Source organism: Paramisgurnus dabryanus, chromosome 23, assembly GCF_030506205.2.
Source record: "Paramisgurnus dabryanus chromosome 23, PD_genome_1.1, whole genome shotgun sequence".
Classification (NCBI taxonomy): Eukaryota; Metazoa; Chordata; class Actinopteri; order Cypriniformes; family Cobitidae; genus Paramisgurnus; species Paramisgurnus dabryanus.
The window spans coordinates 20,047,472-20,067,945 of NC_133359.1; the positions used below are offsets into that span (position 1 = coordinate 20,047,472).

Sequence of the window (20,474 nt, forward strand, 5' to 3'; positions counted from 1 at the left end):
TGAGTTAAGGGTTAGGTTTATGGGGAAGGATGAAAACAGCACTTATCCGGCGAGAATTTACAAGATTTTGGCCCTAGCTATATCCCTTCTAGACGTGTGAACGCGCAGTCTCCCTTTCAGAGGGTTTGACGGCTTGCTCAGAAAGCCAAATTCTTCACTGAGCCGCATTAAAATCCCAAAAGGTTTTGTTGCAAACATAAATCTGCAGCGACTATACATAAATAAGTTTTCTGACGAAAAAAACACTTGAATCCGCAGATTTGTTATTTCGTCACAGCTTTCCTGTCCAATCAAAAGCAACTTTCGGCTACTAAGCACCGCCCACTCTAGGTCTGGTTTCCTTTCTGTCAGGTTGTATTTTGGTTTAGAAATGATAGCGTTCACGTTTAATTGTGTCATCAAACTGCGCCTTTACCAAATCTGATGGAAGAAATTCAGCTGTCAAAATGCGTATTGTACACGTGGGTAAGTTTTGTTTACTTTTTATTATACGAAACTCACATTAATGCGTTATAATAAACGTTCACTGGAATGCACAGCTTATATTTACCTTTGACATAATGTAAACCGACAGAATGTACACAAATCACACTACAACTAAAATAATAATACAAAACAACCGTTATTTAGTTGAGAACAAAAGCGTTATCCTTCCATAGGGAGCCAACAGTTACGGGCAACTCGGGAAGGGACACGCGGAGGATGAAGCCGAGCCGCGGCGCGCAGAAGGGCTGCAGACAGAGCAGATCCGATGTATAACCGGAGGAGGTGGACATACTGCAGTCATTACAGGTTAGATTAACTTTATCAGCATTTAAACAGTCATAAACTTTAACCGACCACTATAAATAACAACCCATGACCATTAGTGAAATAATCCTTGCACTGTCTGTTGGAATTTGCCGACTTTTGTTTGTATTTGCGCCCACTAGTGGACAAGTAGAAGACCAACAACAACAACATTTCTATCCTATTTATCTGTTTCCTCCATCTGTCTCCCTCTGTTTTCCTAGAGTCAGGTGAGCTGCTGATGTGTGGACAGAATCACAAAGGTCAGTTAGGGCTCAGGCACACTTCAGAGGTCATGACCTTTCAACCCTGCTCTTTGCCTGGGTGCAGGAGAGTTCAGTCTGTGTCCTGTGGCTGGGACTTCTCTCTTATTTTAACAAGTGAGTGAGTGATTGGGTCATCAAATAATACATCAAAAACATTTGTTAATTTAAAAAATAATACAAAAATTTTGCATGGTTAAGGAAACACTGGATTTTGAATCAGGAAACTGAATAATATAAAACATAATAAGATAAATAAAATGCAAAAATTTTTTAGTCTTCTGTTGATGGGTTTTAAGTGTTTTATGAGGAATCGGATTAGTTAACTTGTTTGTGGAAATTTCCTCTCATTTGATTCAATTCTAATCTCTTTGATAGATGAGGGTCAGGTCTTGGCATGCGGCTCCAATGCATTTGGACAGCTGGGCGTCTCACCGCATGTAACACACACAGCAGAACCTTTACATGTGAAGGTGAGCACAAAGACAATAATAAGACTGTAAGTCTTTATATTTATTAAAAACTGTTCATACAATCTGTTGTACAGGTACTGAGCGAGTCGGTAACCAGTGTGGCCGCAGGTCTTAGACATGCATTGGCCAGAACAGGTATAAATATTGCTCTAAATATTCAAAATGTTTAAATTTATTTATAATAAAAGTTGTGTAAAATAAATATGTTAATCTAATTTGTCTTTTCCCACAATTTTTGTGTATTGTGCATGTGTCTGTCTAAAGCATCAGGTTGTGTGTATCAATGGGGAACTGGCCTGTCTAGTCTTGCCAAAAGAACATTAAGTCCCCAGCCTGTTCCTGCGCACCTAACCTCTAAGGAGCCCTGCCCTGTCCCGGGTACGACAAAGCACACAAGTTTCTTAATGTTATCTTTACACAGACATTAAATTGTGAAAAGCAAACATGTATGTGTATTTGTGTTGCTTCAGTTCTGTCCTTTGAATTGATTCACTTAACTAAGTAGTTATATGTAGCATTTGTGCTGACACCCACTGAACCTCATTCTGCAGGACTGGACCATGTGACCCCACAGAAGGTAGTTGCAGGCTCCGCCCACTGCATCTGTTTGACAGGTGAGAACGCTTTTGTCGGACAAATTTAAAGATTTAATTTGATTCTTTTATGTTTTGTTAAGGTCATAACAAATCGAGGATTTACAATTCAGTCACAGGTGATATATTTCTATGGGGAAGTAATAAACATGGTCAGCTAATCGGCGACAGTCCCTTCCTGCCCCTTCCTGCGGTTCTAGATCAATCTCTCCTGCGAAGAGAGAGAGCGACCGACATTCACAGTGGCTGGACACACGTCATCGCACAAACAGGTGCGCACGTACACCAAATCTTTATTCATGTTTCCTAATGCTAAAGGGTCTTTAGTGAAACTGATGCAGTTAACAATATATCACTGTCATCTATTTACAGAGAGTGGGCGGGTCTTTACATGGGGCAGAGCCAATTATGGGCAACTGGGACAGACGGTGGTAACCAATCAGGAAAGAGAATCACAATCGGACAGAAGCTCTGGTCCCACAAACGGCCCTTTTGAAGTTAAAGGTTTATTTGGAGCAACACAGGTACGATATCTGCCAAATACTATGGTTGACAAAAACCTGTGGTCCCTTAATCTTTGTTAAATTACGGTAACGCGTGACATTCAGTGGCTTATCACTTTTTTTTATAAAATGATAACGGCAGCAGTTTGATAAATCATGACATTAATGTCCATTAAATAGTTGCATTTATTAATAATCATGATAGCGTTCATCATAATAATAATCAAAATGTTAATTTTATCAACCTGACTATAGGTTTATTGTTGAGGGGTCTTATGCAATCAGAGTTTAGGCAGTTATGTCTTTTTATAAACATTCATGTCATGTAAAGTTACAGAATGCAGTGTCTACAGTGTTCCAGTAGGGGGCGAAAGCGCTCTTCATGCCCACATTCTTTCTTTCGTCCTGCCCAGAGACAGTTTACATTTAAATTGAAGGTCATCATCACTTACTTTACCGAATTCGGCACCTGTGTGTATGCATATTGTTCTGAATGACTTATCGACATGGTCCTTTATATGCAGTCTTGGTTTTTATGCGTTGCATGCATCACTGGACCTTGAAATGAAAGATGCTTGAATGTATTGAATGTAATGTGTGCACGTGCAGCAGTGAGATTGTGGAGTGTAGGCAGAACCAAATGAGACACAGGCGAAGGAGATTTGTCATTTGCATCTTTTTGCACCTTTATTTTTTAAAGCATATTGTGTCATTTTTTTTAAAAAATAATGATGGTTTTCGTAAAGGCTTAAGAAAGGATTAACCCATCTGCTATTGGTCAGACTGACAGATAGTCCGACCCCCAAACTCACGCCACAGTAGAGCTGTGTATCTTGCTGCGTTGTACTGAAACAAAATGACAGTGGTTACATTTCGGGAAAGTCAACCTACAATAACTTATAATTGTGTATGCATGTTAAGTTTGAAAAGCAGACATTATTTTAACTAAAAGAAGTGCTTTAGCATTTAAGTGGGAAACGCTCCAGTTGTTGTCACACATACTTCTGCATGTCACATCTCCTTGGCTGACTTTGTGCTTATTTTTTCTTCTTCTGGTCAGTGCACCTCATGTCATATTTAATCCTGAAAACCTGCTGATGCTACAATGTTCTGCCACCGGCGACCCGTCTACGTGCCGCTTGTTGATGCGAGAGAAAATGAGGGCAGTTAAAGGGGACGCTTGTCTCTAAAGCACACACACTTTGATAGCGAGCGTGAACATGTGGACAGGTTCGGGGACATTTTCAACTAAATATAAAGTTTTGAAGCTGATTTCTAGTTGACAGAAGGACTTAAAGGAATAGTCTACTAATATGCACTGTCTTATACCAGTACTTTACTCAGAGGTACTAATACGCACTCTCTGGTACCAGTACTTACCTCCGAGGTACTAATACACAATCTCTGGTACCAGTACTTACCTCCGAGGTACTAATACACCATCTCTGGTACCAGTACTTACCTACACGGTACTAATACGCCATCTCTGGTACCAGTACGTACAACCCAGGTAGTAATACTCACTCTCTGGTACCAGTACTTACCTCCGCGGCACTAATACGTCATCTCTGGTACCAGTAAATACCTCTGGGGTACTAATACGCACTCTTTGCTACCAGTTCGTTCCTCCGAGGTAATAATACGTCATCTCTGGTACCAGTAAGTACCACTGCGATAATAATACGCCATCTCTGGAACCAGTAAATACCTCTGAGGTACTAATACGCCATCTCTGGTACAAGTACGCACAACCCAGGTACTAATACGCACTCTTTGGTACCAGTACGTACCTCCGAGGTACTAATACGCACTCTCTGGTACCAGTACGTACCTCCGAGGTACTAATACGCACTCTCTGGTACCAGTACGTACCTCCGAGGTACTAATACGCACTCTCTGGTACCAGTACGTACCTCCGAGGTACTAATACGCACTCTCTGGTACCAGTACATACCTCCGAGTTACTAATACGCACTCTCTGGTACCAGTACGTGCCTCTGAGGTACTAATAGGCTAAAATACTTTTTAATGACAGTGTACACAGTTATTTTTTATATGTAAAACATAAAAAATATGTACACTGTGTATACACGTGTACCTCTGAGGTACAAATACGCACTCTCTGGTACCAGGACTTGCCTCTGAGGTAGTAAAATGCCATCTCTGGTACCAGTACGTACAACACAGGTACTAATACGCACTCTCTGGTACCAGTAAGTTCCTCCGCTGTACTCCCTCAGGCTAATTTGGGTACATTTACATATACAAATGTTAATTAATGTACACTGTCCCTTTTCTAAAAAAAAAAAAAACAAAAAAAAAAACTAATATGCACTCTTTGGTACCAGTACGTACATCCAAGGTACTAATACGCACTCTCTGGTACCTGTACGTACCTCTGAGGTACTAATGTGCACTCTTTGGTACCAGTACGTACCTCTGAGGTACTAATAGTCTAATAGACTTTTTATGACACTGTACACGGTTATTTTTATATTTAAAACATATAAAATATGTACACTGTGTATATTTTGACATCTTTAATGTAGTCAGGCTTTGTCGAGAATTTGCAGAAATGTACTGTTTTATTTTATCAAGCAGCTTTGCACGATATTAAATTAGATCCCGTCTGTTCCAACCTCTTATTGGCTGTTTTTTTTTTTCATTTTAAGTTGTCTATTTCCAAAATATAGAAGATAGAAGTGTTTCAATACAATAATTTTGTGTAAAAATAAATGTTTTGTTATTGAAGACATTAACATCATTAAACCTATATTTTTGTCAGTAAAACTGACGTTAAACATCTAACCATAAAACTTTCATTTTCATTTTGAAGTGAATTCTGTATGAGTGGTAGTGAAGATGTCTCTTTGTGTATAACAGAGATCTGTTTATTTATTCAACAGCTGCAATAACCATAAATTTTACCTAGTCCATTTAAGAACCATTGATTATAATCTGTATTGTGCCGTTAAAGCACAGTTCCCACCCTCAAAAACCATGCTGACCAATCGCAGAGCAGTTGACATCTAGTGGCTCCAGTCCGATAGATTTCCTATCAGTAGATAATGTGGTGAAACGTGATACTGTGTGCTAAAAACGACGTGTCCCTGGATGAAGAACTGCCTAAAGTAATGGGCTGTATAATCCTATAAAACAAGTTCATTCACACATTGTTAAAGGTGCAGCCGACAGCCACTTTCACACTTACAAACAGAGTACAGGAGCCTTGCTGTCTGTGTTTAAACTCCCACTGTGCAGTGCTGTACCTGCGGCTTCATTACACTGTCTGAACACTGGAAGATGGGAAAAACTGTATAGTCTAACAGGATCTTAACTCTTTTCCCGCCAGCGGTTTTTATTTTTTTATTTTGTTTTATAAGTTGCCAGCGGCAGTGATTTTCTTAAAAGTTGAATGCCTTCCAGAAAAATGTCTTAAAAGTCATGCAATATATCAAATAAAAAACAGAGCCTCTGCTTTCAAACCACAAAAAACTCTGTTTTATTCTATCTTCATGTGTTCTCTTTTATCACCTCTCAAATGGTCTCTACAAAAATACCAAATTTTAAGCAAAAAGCTGAGATAATTGCATGACTTTTGTTAGAGATCAGATTCAAAGCGATGATTTAAACATACACAGATTTTTTATTGTTTTTGAAACAATGTATGCTTTAGTGTTTTATAAGTGGGGTAAGTGTGCCACCTAGTGGATAATAGCGGAAATATGGATTGTCCTAAAAACTTGTAATTGTCAAGAGTTTTCTCTTAATTGAAGAGATAATTCCCCTTTAAAGTAATGTCCTTGCATAGTCTATTGCACAATAGTTGGTCCCTAATGTAACCAGCTTTAGGTTACAACATCTACATCTGTCCAGCTGTAACAGACCCAGTACTAAAAGAAAAAGGTGGAATGATTAACCTCTGCAGATCTGCTCTTAGCCATAATGGGACCATTGCAATAATGAATTGGTTTATTAGCCCTGCTCTTCTCAGGGGCGGTGTAAATGTCGCTAATGTGAAGGTACACTGTACATCACTGTCATCGGTTTGCTTGTGGTGATGACAGACATTGTTGCTGATGCGAATTTGTGCTGAGTGTACTCTCAGAAAAGTGATGCATCATCTTTAACGTAACTTTCTTACCTTAGCAAAGGTCAGTTTCCTTTCGTTAAAACATGCGTCTATATACAATTTTTCTATCCAACTGGATCGAGCGAATGATCTACTATGGGTGGGCAAATTACCAGTATAAAAGTGATTACCAAACATTTCAGATACCCCATTGATTTCCAAAGTAGGCAGCAGGATGAAAGAATACTATAGAGAGTCAATGGCGTCTCTGATCGGTTTGGTTTCCTTAAATATCTTCCTATGCATTATGCTCCCTTACCACAGCACTTTGCACACCTTTCTGCCTCTCCAAAAGTTGTTTTGACAATGTATTGTGGGTTGAGATAGGGACAGATGAGAGGACAGGGTTGAGGCTTTGTTTGGTGATGCAAAAGAAACCGACTGCATCAGAACAAATCATCTTTTTCAAGTCTGACAGGAGGCCCCTGCATTGTTTTTGGGTTTGGTTGTTTGTATCCTCAAAGGACGTTCCTGCTTACTTTGAATATAGTTGACTTAAACTCTAACACAGCATTGGACCAAAGAAAATAAAAATATATTCACAAGAGTTTACACATTCAATTCGTTACATTAGCTTACTTTTGACTGTTGATCAAAACTATTGCTTTTTTACCACAACACCCATACTTTTACTCGTGTGTTTTTACTACAAAGCCCCCTTCAAATTTACAACGATGGATTTTCATTGAAATAAGTATGAAAATAAAAAAGAAATCCCCACATTTTACTTGTTGCTAAATTAAAAGTTGCTAATGCAAAACCAGTAAGTTAACTTCAGCATAAGGGTTAACTCTTATGCTGACTCTTGGTGAATCGAGAGTTGTTTTAAGGTTTTATTAGTGCCCACCAGCTCTGCTGCCATTTCCCATGATGCATTAAGATAATATACTCTAATATAGGTGTGTTGTGTGGAAAGCATCCTGTAAGGTCCGGTCGAGAGCATTAGCGCTGGCCATTTCCTCAGCGTAATCACCAAACATTAATAAACCAACCAGAAACGCCCGGTCACCCACTCGCATCCTCACGGGTCGTTATGGTAACAGTCATACGACTCCAGCATCAGGCCGGGAAGCCGGTCATATGTTTGTGCTATTTTTGACCACAGAAAGCATCTCTCTGTGCGAGTGTGCGTGTAAATCATCTCTCTTCGTCCCTCCACTGCCCCCCTCCCTCAAAACCAGAGCATGTATGAATGATCTCTGCAGGGAATGTTCGATTGAGGAACACCGGCTTCTGTTACATGAAAGGAAAGCGTGTGTATGTGTGCAAGAGTGTTGATGAATCACTGGTGATTGTGTCTGCACCATGATTGAACTGTGATCAGCACATGTAATAGGTGTTTGATTGACGTTTTCTCATGGATTTGTCTCTGTGCTTGCAGATTGCGTGTGGATCGGAACACAACCTGGCTGTTGTGGGTGAGTTAAAAGAATGTGTTTGTTATAATACGATAGCACGGAAAATTGAATGTTTAGCGGGCCCAAAACGTATACTTGATGGATGCCTAAGCCACTCATAAAAACATATGAATGCCATAGATCAGACTCGCTGCAACCAATACTGACTCCTTCCAAATGCAGATCGGGACAGAAGTCAGGGCTAAAGTCATGAAGCATTATCCAACTTTAAAGTGTAAATGTACCAGAGTTAAAAAGAAAGATTCTCTCCTTTGCTGAGTTTACATCATTATATACTGTTGCCATGGCAATAACCCATACAGGATATTTATGTATAAAGTAGCTTATTATGGGATGTGACTGCTCTGACATTGAGCCTGGGAGAGAAGAAGATTTAAAGCAAGCCAGTATTTGTGATAGCACTAATCCTGACTGTCAGAATTAATGCTGAGGCTTAAGCTCTGTCTTCTGTACCTCTGAGAGTTCAATGTCTGGTTTTCGGTAATAGGAAATTTTCAACATGGCATCCTCAGTGCTGGTAAAGATGAGTATCTGTCACTGGATTAATTAAGCGGGCAGCTCTATGCTCAGATCTTTAGCACTATCATAGGAGGAAAGTGGCAATTAGTCCTGCAATCCTATGCTTTTATGTTAGGAAATTAATCCATCGCTAGAAATAAATCTCAAATTATTCATGTAATAGACACTCCTGCAATGACAGGCCATGTAAAATAATAGGAGTGTTTTTGAATATTATAATCCATATGTGTGTACGTGTTGCTGCAGCTCAGTTGCTCAGAAGATATTTTAACTGCTTAATCAATAGTCTATAAAACGCTAAATTGTATGCCGTATGTGACAAGCAATGGAAATCTAAGGGGCTATATATATATATTAGCCTTAAAGTCGCAATGAAATTGAAATGAAAAACTATATATGTATTTTTAATAGTGTGGTATTATTAACAAATGACTTATCTGTGAGCTTCATTATTTTTTAAAAATTCGTGTGTGCTCATAATCTTTAATCAAAAATGCAAATCTCCTCCCCTCCTCAAAACGATCTCTCTTCACTTCCGGTCAAAAGTATGGCAGGTGGGCGGGGTCCGGGAGAAGATCGCAGTGATTAGCAATTAGCAACACGACCCAACTTCAAACGATCCAATCAGATCTCGATGGACAAATTCAAATCCAGCCCTGCCTTATTTCATCTCAAAAGCCGTTTCATTCGGATATACGTCACCACGGGGAAAATAAGGCAATCGCTACTTCCGTTTCATGGCGACTTTAAGAGCGTGCATATCATGAATGCTGCTGGGTCTCATTTGTTTTCTGAGAATCTACTGAACCTACTGGTAACTTGTTTGCCACGTAGCAATAAAAAATATACTAAAAACCTTGATTATTCTGGTTAGTCACATTGTACTGCTATTATTTTGAACAAGACTGTATATATAAATACACACACATTCATTTATGAATTTAAGAAACATTTACATGTGTATATACATTTATTTATATTGTTATATATTTTATATGATATATAAATAATAAAAATTAATATAGACCGTTTCATCGGACGCACGTGATGCACGTCTGGATGTTTTTTTAATGGTCTGACTAGTTGCTAAACTGATCTCTTGAACAAATGCCTCGTCGAAAATAACAAATGTTTTGGTTTCCTAGCTAATCTATGTGTTGTTTTGTTTGCTTGTTATATAAATAAACTATGTTTAAAGAATTTTGTTGTTATTTATATTAGCGGAGTTTACCGGAAGTTACGTGCGGACCGCGACAGCGGCTTGTTTATGTTGTTACTGCTGAAACGGTCTATAAATAAAACAATTCTGAAATGAATATATGTATGTGTGTGTGTGTGTGTGTGTGTGTGTGTGTGTGTGTGTGTGTGTGTGTGTGTGTGTGTGGTTAAATATACATAATAATTACACACAGTACACACACTTATATTATGCAAAAAAATCACTTTTACTTTGTATGCGATTAATCTTTGCCCAGCACTAGTTGCTATACTTTTAAAACCGTGTGTATTTTAACATTTATTTTAGCACAGTCGCAAGTGGACGTCATGCGTTGAACCAGGGCTTTGAACCAGAATTTTTTCCCAATTGGTTTGTTCCGAACATAAACAGTATTTTAACGTTTCCGGTTTTCGGTTCAACCCTAAAATTGACGTTCCTGAACCGGTTAGAACAAAAAATATAAAGTTCCTCAACCGGTTAATAACGTTCCATGTCAGCTGTAGGACACACAAATAAGTAGGCTTATCATTAGGACAATAAACTTAAATAATTAGACTACATAATTCTCCTTAAGTCTCTATCTTATCACCAAACATTAAAAAACTGACATTATGTAAGCGACATAACTTTAATTCTGACATGCCTACATTTGTTGAGTGCACTATAACACGCACACACACATAGACGGAGGGCGAATTACAAACAGCGCTTCAGGAAGAAGATGGAGCATAAACAGTCGCTTCACATAAAGTGAAAATTACGTCGTTTTTCAATGTTTTAATCACCAAATGTATTTTAATGGACTACAGTATGAGACTCAGTAATGCAACTCTCTCTCAAGTTTATACAACAAGAGTTCTTATCCTTGAAGGGCGGAGTTGAACCGGACACATATAACAGCATGTGCGTACAGAAAATTGCTCACTTTAGCGTCTTTAAGCTGTTCAATTGTTTAAAATCACTTAAGTGTGAACATTTGCAAGCCTTTGAAACACGTGCAAATGATCAACTTTCACCCTATTTAAATTTGCATATTATCCGCGAATCGCATGCGAGCCGAACCGTGGGTTGTGATCTGTACGGATCACGGATCAACTGCAATCTGTTACACCACTAATTAGCAAAAAACAAACATCTTAAGATACTTTGAAGATATTTCCCTCTTATGATTGAGCATTAGAGACTTGGGCTTGAATAGGCTACTTGCTGGTGGCAAGCTTCTCATTTCTCCAATGAGTCAACGACGACCTTACCATATTGCACAGAAATCTTGTCAAAGAACAAAAAAAAAATAACGGTATTAACCGGTTACCATTATTTTAAATAAACGTTTCTGTTCCGGAACATATATTTTTTGAAAGTTTCTGGTTTTGTTTCTGTTCCTTGCAAAACATCAAAGGTTTCTGGTTTTTGTTCCGTGAACCGGTTCAAAGCCTTGCGTTTAACCGAGAGGTTTTCTTTAAATTACATTTTTAGACTCCATAAATACTGAAGTTATGACAATATCATTGATGTAAAGGTTCTGTCTTTTATTTCATTATTTTTGTCTATATTGGTATGATCTTCTATACGTCCCTATGCTCTATAAGTGTGTTGCTATGGTAACAGTTTCCTCACTGACTGATTGCTGTAAAGCTCTTGTTTTGTAAACATCAAGCTGTCCATTCAGATTCACAGATTTTGAGAACAATACATTTTGCGTATTCATTTCTCCACTGACAATGCTGATGCCATTCACATGGTGTCATGGAAATCCAAGGAAAATTTGTAAATGTGGGAACCCAGAGAAGACATCAGGATACATCGCTTAGAGCGAAACGGGGTGTTGGAGCGAAAAGGGGTGCGTGGGAGAAAAAGAGGCGGTGGGGCGACAAATGTGAGGAAACGAGTTACCCTTGAGAAAGCGTGCACGCTCCTGGTTGCCATAGCAGCGGGAGATGTTATGTAACCATGTCGCTGTGGCACGTGTTTTTATGGTTATGAAGACTTGACCACACCTACCAGATGGATGGGTTGGAGATGTTTAAGTCCAATTAGACGCCTCTGATGGATTGTGAGCGATTCATTTGTCACTTTTATTCGAAACAACTTAACAGTGCATTCAGGGTGTACAATATATGTTTCCTGGAAATCCTACCTATGACCTTGACATTGCTGGTGCGATGCTTTATAGAGGTGGCCTAAATAAAAAATACATTTATTAGATACTAATATATTGTTTTCTGTTGACGTTTGTATAATTAATCGTCTTCCCCATTCACATTATCATTGTCTTCTATTGTAAATCCAGTTATGACGTTTGGGTTTATTTGAATAATAGGTTGATTTGAATGTCGTCTCTCCCATTAGGAGGTCGAATCTTCTCCTGGGGCTGGAATGAACATGGAATGTGTGGAGATGGTTCCCTCTGTGACATCACGCAACCACAACCAATCCCCAGTCTCGTAGACTGTACGCCTCTTCTGATTGGCTGCGGAGCAGGACATTCGATGGCACTTTGCAGTATGAAGAGCAACAAAGATTTAGCAAGCTAAACAGGTTTCGATTTTCAACAGGCACACTTAACCGGAACACTTAACCATTTGTGGCCTTTCTGCAAATATTCATAATCGTAAGAAGCAGAATTTAGTTTTTTGTCTTGTTTTCTTTTTCTTTTTTATTATAGTTAATGATTACTATTGTCTGTGAAACTCCTTGTTGAAAAGTCAATGAGGTATTCACTAGTGCACATTATGCATTCACTATTCAGAGATTGAAGTTCAGTGAGGAGAGGCAAATTCAATCAGACTCTATGGATGGGTTTTAAATATTGTCAGAGGTCTGGTGCTCAGGTTACTAGCTGTATTGTACTGAGACGGCCATTTGTACTGCCTTCGGTTCGATATACTGTCAGAAATGATGCTGGATCATTTCCTGTGACCTCCTTATGATTGGAAATACACTTAAATAACCTTCAGATTTACTGATATGATATGACCTAATGAAAGTACTTCATCTCTCAGAATGCCCTGTTATGATACTATCAGAATGGTCTAGCGTAGATTTATTTAAATGTTATTACTATGAGCTTTGAAACTCTTTGTTGAAAAGTCAATGATGAGGTATTCGCTAGTGCGAGATTGAAGTTCAGCCTTATAGACATGAAAAATTACATTATTGACAGTGTAATGTGTAAATTGTTCAATGTAAGACAATAGTACACACAGTAAAGTCCATGAGTCTGAAAGCATTGGTGAATACCCTTCTGCTTTTTATGTTTAATACAAATGTAGCAGCATAAATTATATATTTATAAAATAGTGTATGTAAGAATAAACAATTGTGTATTGATATACGAAATTCTTAAAAAATTTTATTCACCCTCATATTGTTACAAAACTGTATACATTTCTTTGTTCTGCTGAACACAAAGGAAGATATTTGTAATAAAGCAGGAAACAGAAGCACCATTGACTTCAACCATCCCTTTAAAGGAAAACAGCACCGTTTTTCAATATTTTAATATGTTATTACCTCAACTTTGACAAATTAGTACATACCTATCTTTATTCAATGCGTGCATTTAATCTTTGTACAGCGTGTTGTGAACGTGTTAGCATTTAGCCTAGCCCCATTCATTCCTAATGCTGCCTTTACACCAACCATGGTAGAGGCGTGAAGCGCGAGTGATTTCAATGTTAAGTCAATGTGAAGCCGCTTTGAAGCGCGTCTGGAGGTCCTGCGTTTGGCGCGGAAGACGCGTTTCCGCCTCATTCGAGCGTCTAGTTCACGCGAAAGCCGCAAATTTAGCGCTGTGCGCACGAATGGTGCTTTCTGTGCATTTTGAGGTTCACGCGAATTGATAAAGTTGAACTTTGGCGGAATTTCGCGCCACGTTAACAAATGTTTAACTTGCTGCTGTGGTGGCAGCCCCGCCCGGAGTCACTCATTCGACCAACGTTTGATATTGTCCGTAAGCAGTCACCCGGAGCTATAAGACACAAGTTCTTATTTCTATAGAGGAGACAGGAATAAAAAGGACCTCGCTTGTAAGAGTCACGTGAAGTTTATCGACCCGCACCGTTTATTTCCCCTCTATAGTAAGGTTACCAAATACAAACTGGTAACTCTCTCGATAAATGCACAATCAACATCAGTCATCTTGCAAACAGACAACCGCATAGCACTTGCCCCTCCCACAAGAAGCGGAGTCAAATGCTTGCTTTTTCCGCGCGTCTACTTAGCTCTACGCGAATGCATTCAAACTGTTCAAGCAGCAAACTAGGCACGATAGACGCGATTTTGAAACACGGTTGGTGTAAACGCAGCATTAGGATCCAAACAGGGATGAATACAGAAGCCACCAAACACTTCCGTGTTTCCCTATTTAAAGACTGTTACCTGAGTAGTTAAACGAGTAAGTATGGTGTCACAAAATAAAACGTGGCACAGTAATATTGACGGAAGTTTGAGCGAGAGGGAAAGTAGTCAGGAGTGATGATGTTACCGCACATGAGGTCGAAGTGCTGCAAACTAAGTGCTCTTCCGCCATACAATATAGTTCTCATTTGTTATCGGATTAAAAAATTGGCACGTTTTATTTTGTGCCACCATACTTACTCGTGTAACTACTCATGTAACAGTCTTTAAATAGGGAAAACATGGAAGTGTTTGGTGGCTTAAAAATTTATCCCTGGTTGGATCCGAAGGAATGAATGGGGCTAGGCTAAATGCTAACACATTCACGACGCGCTGTACAACGATAAAGTGTACGCATTGAAAAAGATCGCTATGTATTAATTAATCTAAGTTGAGGTAAGAACACAGTAAAATATTGAAAACTGTGGTGTTTTCCTTTAAAACTATATTGTATTATATTTTATTGCTGTATTTAGCACCAGAAGTGCCATAAAAACGGATCGAAAAAAACACAAATGGCACAAAATGTGTTTTTAGTGGTTTTTATTTTTATATTATTATTTCTGTTTCATTGTTTTTTTTTCTCTCGTCAGAAAAAGACACAAAATTGTCTTAACAATATGTCAACTCAAACCATCAATGAAAATACCACCTGGTTTAAAATAACTATCCATACTACGCACCGCAATGTGCTGAAACACAAGGAATATCTCACAACAGAGCACAAAAAAGATTTTGTCTGGAAGTCAGATGTTTCATATTTCCCAAGACTATATATGTATATCCATTACTATTTATTTTCTGATGTAAATGTTTGTGCTCTGATGTGATTGGGTCTTTGAAAAGTCCAGCATATTGTAAAGAACTGACCCAGCTGACCTTCCCATGATGCAATTGGCAGTGCGCTAGTTTGGTCCCAAAGAACTGGGTTTACTTTACATTTTCACAACAATGAAAAATCAATATCGAAACAAACCTAAGACACAATATTAGTCGTTTATCCCATAATAAACCCTGTATGTTCATGTTCTGCATGAATGAACATTTAAAAGTTGTTGTATTGTGCAGGATTGTCTCTTGTTTTCAACATAAACCAAGTTTGCGTCTGGCTTTCAAAATAGGTAACTTCTAAAGCATATTAAACATTTCTTTTCAATATACACAATGATGGTCTTGGCATTTTTATGTAAAGTAGTGAGCTTGGTCCCAGTGATGCGCTAACTAGTCTTGTTTTTCGACTTCAGATCTAACACCGTGTCCTAACCAGAAAAAACTTTAATAATTTATCTGTCTACATGGAAAGTGAAAATACATCATTTTGAAAACGTAGATTTCTTGTCATTTGGTGTGCTTGGTTAGGACGCGGTGTCATTTAAAAGTTCGCTGCCTAACATGTGAGCTACAAAACATTTCAACCTATCGTTTGTTCTAGATAAAGAAATGTAAAAGTGAACGGGTGCAAACAGTGCAAAAGGCATTTTCTACACGGTAACTACAGTAGTACAAAATATGGCAAAACAATTTTCTTCGCTAACGGGTTTTTTTTCCGCTAAATGAATATGACTACAAAGTACGTGGATGGATTTTTACCCAAGAGCAACATTTTTACAACATTTAAACCGAAAGCACACACTTCAACTGGAAATAAGCAAGAGTCACCGGCACACACAAGCACTATGTACAACACTGACACTCACGAAACGAAAAAAAAAAAACACAACAGGCACTTCGCACAGCACGACGGCACAAGAAACCACGAAACCAAACAGAGCTACATACGGCTGAACTACAGCATCTCTGGGTTACTGTGCTACATCTACGCTGAATTATTTTCCCGTCACAACTCAAAAAGAGACGCTAATCTACGACAAACACACTTTCGCACACACACGCGCGCGCTATCAGGTGGGGGATGTGGCTTTATGGTTGACACACATAGTGGTTGGTACACCATGGTTCATTACACACACTGACTCGGTTGGCTGTCTGCTTCGGGTGGCGCGCTGGGTCTCTAAAAACACATGAAAAGAGAAAACAACAACAACAAAACAACAAGGAAAACCATATTAATACACCAAACGAACAGCACGGAAACATTGGGGTGGTGGGGTTTGGGATGAAGAACGGGATAATCGGCCCTCGAACCGTGCAAGCGAACCTCCGGCACGACTTCATGGTAAACACGGGGTTTACCATGGCTCTACCATGCTTGTTTACAAGATGCATTCATTCCTAGTTATCGTTCATATGGCTCTCATTTCATGCTGTGATTGGCTAAAGAGACTTTCATGCTTGGTTAATGACGTGTGGAACGAGAAACAGGGCACGGTCACTGCCGTTGTCGCTTTGGCTCTCCTGTTTCAATCCCCCGCCCTATAAGAGGTCACTCTCTCTCTCTTTGACCTTTCTGACCTTTAAGCGATTTTAACCGGATTTAATCATTTGTTTCAATGCTTACCATAAAGACAGTAGTTTGTGGAACTTGTGCTAAACAGGGGTGAAAGGTCAAAGAGACGTCACAGTAAAAGCGTAATTTACTTCCAAGGAACAGGGAGTTATGTATGAATGTTCTGTCAAATAATAACAGAGTCTATACAGATTGAATACAAAATTTATTCATGCATGGTTCATATTTACAGTTTGTCATTCGCACGTTTCGTTTTCTTTACTTTTGCATAAAAGTGCATGCATTTACCTCTCCCCAAGTCATCCCAAAAGTACAATATTTAAATGCACATGATACATCTATATTTTGTACATTTTGTTGGTGTGTGTGATTTGCTACAATGACAAAGTTTGAAAATAAGATATACACATGTATCCAAGTACAGTATGCGCAGATTGTAGTAACAAAAACTGATGTTATTATGAAATACGTTTAAATTTGCACGCTCTGCTTGAGAAAAGTGCATAGTGCAATGCTAATTGCATCTTGATTCAAAAATTTGGACGATTTGCTACCGACGATGTGAGAATTTGGGGAAAGGCAAAAAAAAAAAAAACGTTGCTACATGTGTTGCGTATCTTCGTAAATGATCTGCATCAGTTATATTCAAAAAAGCTCTTAAGGAAAAAAAAACAATTTCTTACAGACTTACATTTTTCTCAGATCGCTCCCATGCAAGGCATGCAAATGCAAGTGAAGTTTCTTCAGTCGGTGACGTGTGCATTACTGGAATCGTGATTGGTAAGTGTAAACTAAATCATATCTGTCTTAATGCTACATATGAAATAGCCATTTTTTCAATGGTGTCCATTAGCACCCAATGAGCTTAGAAACACCCAGGGAGGAAAGGAGGAGGAGGAGGTATGAAGAAAAGAGAAAGGAAAAGTATGAAAGTGCAGAAGGGGAAAGGTGGTGTTGAAGGTGATAAAGAAGAAAGGTAGAGTTTAATGAAAGGCTGATGGTACACGGTGTGAGTGGGCGTCTCAGTGCAGCGCTGCAGAGCGAGGGCTTCTGATTGGTTAGTTTTGTTGTCCATGCTACAGGATGGATGGAATGGGAGAGTGGACCTGCTGCATGAGACAGGGCGGGCTGCAGGGCAATGCCGACACTGAGGCCACGCCTCCAGACATGCTGCTATGGCTCCATGGCTTTTCATAACCTTCATTTGAAGAGAAAAAGGGCTTTCAGTAAAACCTCAGAGCAGCATTCAACTGCCAAGGCTCGTGTAGAAATGTTTGCATAGTTAGGCTTTGGTTAGTGGGTTACCCTGACGTGTATTTGTTATGTTCATGGTTCAACTGCATCATCCTCCATGCGTTTTATGCTTTAGACTGTCTACTGCATGCATGGGGTGGTTCAGAACGTCAAAGAACTTAGTCAGAAACTGTCGCCCAACAAACAACCGTGTGGTTGGTATAGAGTACAATATAGAAGATGTAAGAAACTATATGCGACCCTGTCTGTGAAATCCAGATTAGGAGCATCAACGTTTGACATGACCTTACTCGGTCAATATCAAGATATTAAGATTTTACAGCGGGGGGAAATAAGTATTTGACACTGCAGCATTTTTACCAGTAAGGGTGGGCTATTGACACAAAATTTCCACCAGATGTAGCTAAATATTGAATTCATACAAATAAATCAGAACATTTAAGTATACAAGTTGAGTCGTAATAAATAAAATAAAATGACACAGGGAATAAGTATTGAACACATGAAGAGAACAAGGTGCAAAATGGCATCGAAAGCCAGATGATCACTTGAAATCTGTCAGGATTGAGAGAGAAACCTTGCCCCCTATCAGTACTAATTGATATCAGCTGCTTTAGTCCTTATTGATGGCCTATAAAGGCTTTTCATTACACATGAGGCACACAGGAAAGACTTTATGATGGGTAAAAGCAAAGAACTCTCTTAAGATCTTCGTAATCTTATCGTTGAAAAGCATTTTGATGGGAATGGTTATAAGCGCATTTCCAGAATGCTGAATGTTCCTGTGAACACTGTTGGGGCCATTATCCGGAAATGGAAAGAGCATCACTTCACCATGAACCGGCTACGATCAGGTGCTCCACGTAAGATCCCTGTCCGAGGAGTCCAAAGAATAATCACAAGAGTTCTCTAAGAGCCAAGAACCACACAGGCAGAACTTCACAAATACCTTGCATCAGAAGGTACTATTGTTTCAAAGAAAACTATAAGCAATGCACCGAGCCGCCATGGCATCCATGCACGCTCACCATGCAAGACTCCATTGCTGAACAAAAAGCATGTTGAGGCTCGGTTAAAGTTTGCGAAAGAGCATTTGGAGAAGCCTGTGAATTATTGGGAGACTATATGGTCAGATGAAAGCAAAATTGAACTTTTTGGCAGTCATTCTACAAATCATGTTTGGAGAAGAAATGGCACTGCCCATCACCCCAAGAACACAATACCAACAGTTACGTTTGGGGTTGGAAGCATCATGGTTTGGGGCTGCTTTTCAGCAAGGGTTACTTGCAGACTTCAAATTATTGAAGGCAAGATGAATGGAGAACATGGTGGACATTTCAGCAAGACAATGATCCCCAAACACAAGGCCAAGGAAACAGGTTTCAAAGAAAGAAAATCAAGTTGTTGAAGAAAATCTATGGAGAGAACAGAACATCAAAGTTCATAAAAGAGGACCAAGGAACCTTCAAGATTTAAAGACCATTTGTGTGGAAGAATGGGCCAGAATCTTTTCTGAGCAATGCAGACGACTGGTCTCTCCATACAAGAGGCGTCTAGAAGCTATAATCACCAACAAAGGCTTTTCTATAAAGTATTAAATAAAGTGTGTTCAATACTTATTTCCTGTGTCATTTCACTTTATTATGACTCAACTTGTATACTTAAATGTTCTGATTTCTTTGTATGAACTCTTGATGGCTACATCTGGTGGAAATTGTGTGTCAATAGCCCACTTTGAAATCCCCTTACTGATAAAAATGCTGATGTGTCAAATACTTATTTTCCCGCTGTATTTACACAAAATGTTTTTTACATTTAAGTATGATGATTTTATGTATTAACAGTAAATCACAAAAAATACTTTTTAGCTGGGTTTTCACAGGCAGGGTGAGGTATATACGGTTACAATATATTTGAGATTGAATCAGGAACTGCCTTTCATGTTATTAACTTTCAAGGGTTACTAGAAAGATCATGAAGATCAATCAGATACGCAGCACAGATTTCATAAACTATAAAGCATCGGTTAGGCTAATGGCATTTTGCGTTTCAGGTTACAGGCGAGAGCTTCTGACTGGCTGAGTTCTTCTCATGTGACTACATGCCCCAAATCCCATGCTGCATCTCTTGTGGAGATTCCCCATCATCATTATCACCCACCATTGTGACTCTGCATGCACAACAAGCACATTGCTATTTATATTTCATTTGTCATTTTTCATTAAATAAAAAATAGCATTGTTACTTTATCACTTGCATGTGTTCAAACTGTGCTTAAATTAGCTTGTAAATAAATTGCGTCTTGGTAGTACCAAATGTTCTTTGACAACACTGAGCTAAAAGACTAACTTAAAGATCAAGCTAAAAAAGCCTCACTTGAATGTTTCTCCCACAACTTTTCAGGCAGCAGACCTGAGAATCTATTAGACTGCAAGAAAAAAGCCGAAAGTCGAATGACAGTCGGTCAGCATCACACACACAGCATCAGCTGTGATTGGCTGCTTAC

The 20,474-nt window shown here is 38.9% G+C and overlaps 2 protein-coding genes across 7 annotated transcripts in view; one reads left to right on the top strand and one right to left on the bottom strand.

Moving 5' to 3' along the window:
- Positions 1–340: 340 nt before the first annotated feature.
- sergef (secretion regulating guanine nucleotide exchange factor) lies at positions 341–20,462 on the top strand. 4 transcript variants are annotated; one of them, XR_012335803.1, is made up of 13 exons: positions 341–465; positions 660–792; positions 1,014–1,169; positions 1,431–1,525; positions 1,600–1,660; positions 1,790–1,903; positions 2,077–2,139; positions 2,232–2,390; positions 2,491–2,642; positions 8,135–8,171; positions 12,259–12,447; positions 17,417–17,494; positions 20,022–20,462. XR_012335803.1 is itself a non-coding variant. In XM_065291515.2 (12 exons), exons 1-11 carry the CDS (start codon positions 424–426, stop codon positions 12,441–12,443), a joined length of 1,197 nt encoding a protein of 398 aa, XP_065147587.1. In that variant the 5' UTR covers positions 341–423; the 3' UTR covers positions 12,444–12,447; positions 20,022–20,461. The 4 variants fall into 4 exon arrangements, 3 of the variants coding, with proteins under 3 accessions (XP_065147587.1, XP_073669340.1, XP_065147586.1); XM_065291515.2 differs by lacking the exon at positions 17,417–17,494 and having other exon boundaries at positions 20,022–20,461; XM_073813239.1 differs by lacking the exon at positions 20,022–20,462 and having other exon boundaries at positions 17,417–17,775.
- kcnc1b (potassium voltage-gated channel, Shaw-related subfamily, member 1b) overlaps positions 15,858–20,474 on the bottom strand; it is a 28,399-nt gene continuing 23,782 nt past the window's right edge. For 2 of the 3 annotated variants that reach the window (XM_065297700.2, XM_065297699.2), the window contains exon 4: positions 15,858–17,912. In XM_065297700.2, the coding sequence (XP_065153772.1) occupies positions 17,791–17,912 (122 nt within the window). In that variant the 3' untranslated portion in view covers positions 15,858–17,790. The remainder of the gene's footprint in view (positions 17,913–20,474) is intronic. The other variant, XM_065297701.2, reaches the window with a different exon arrangement.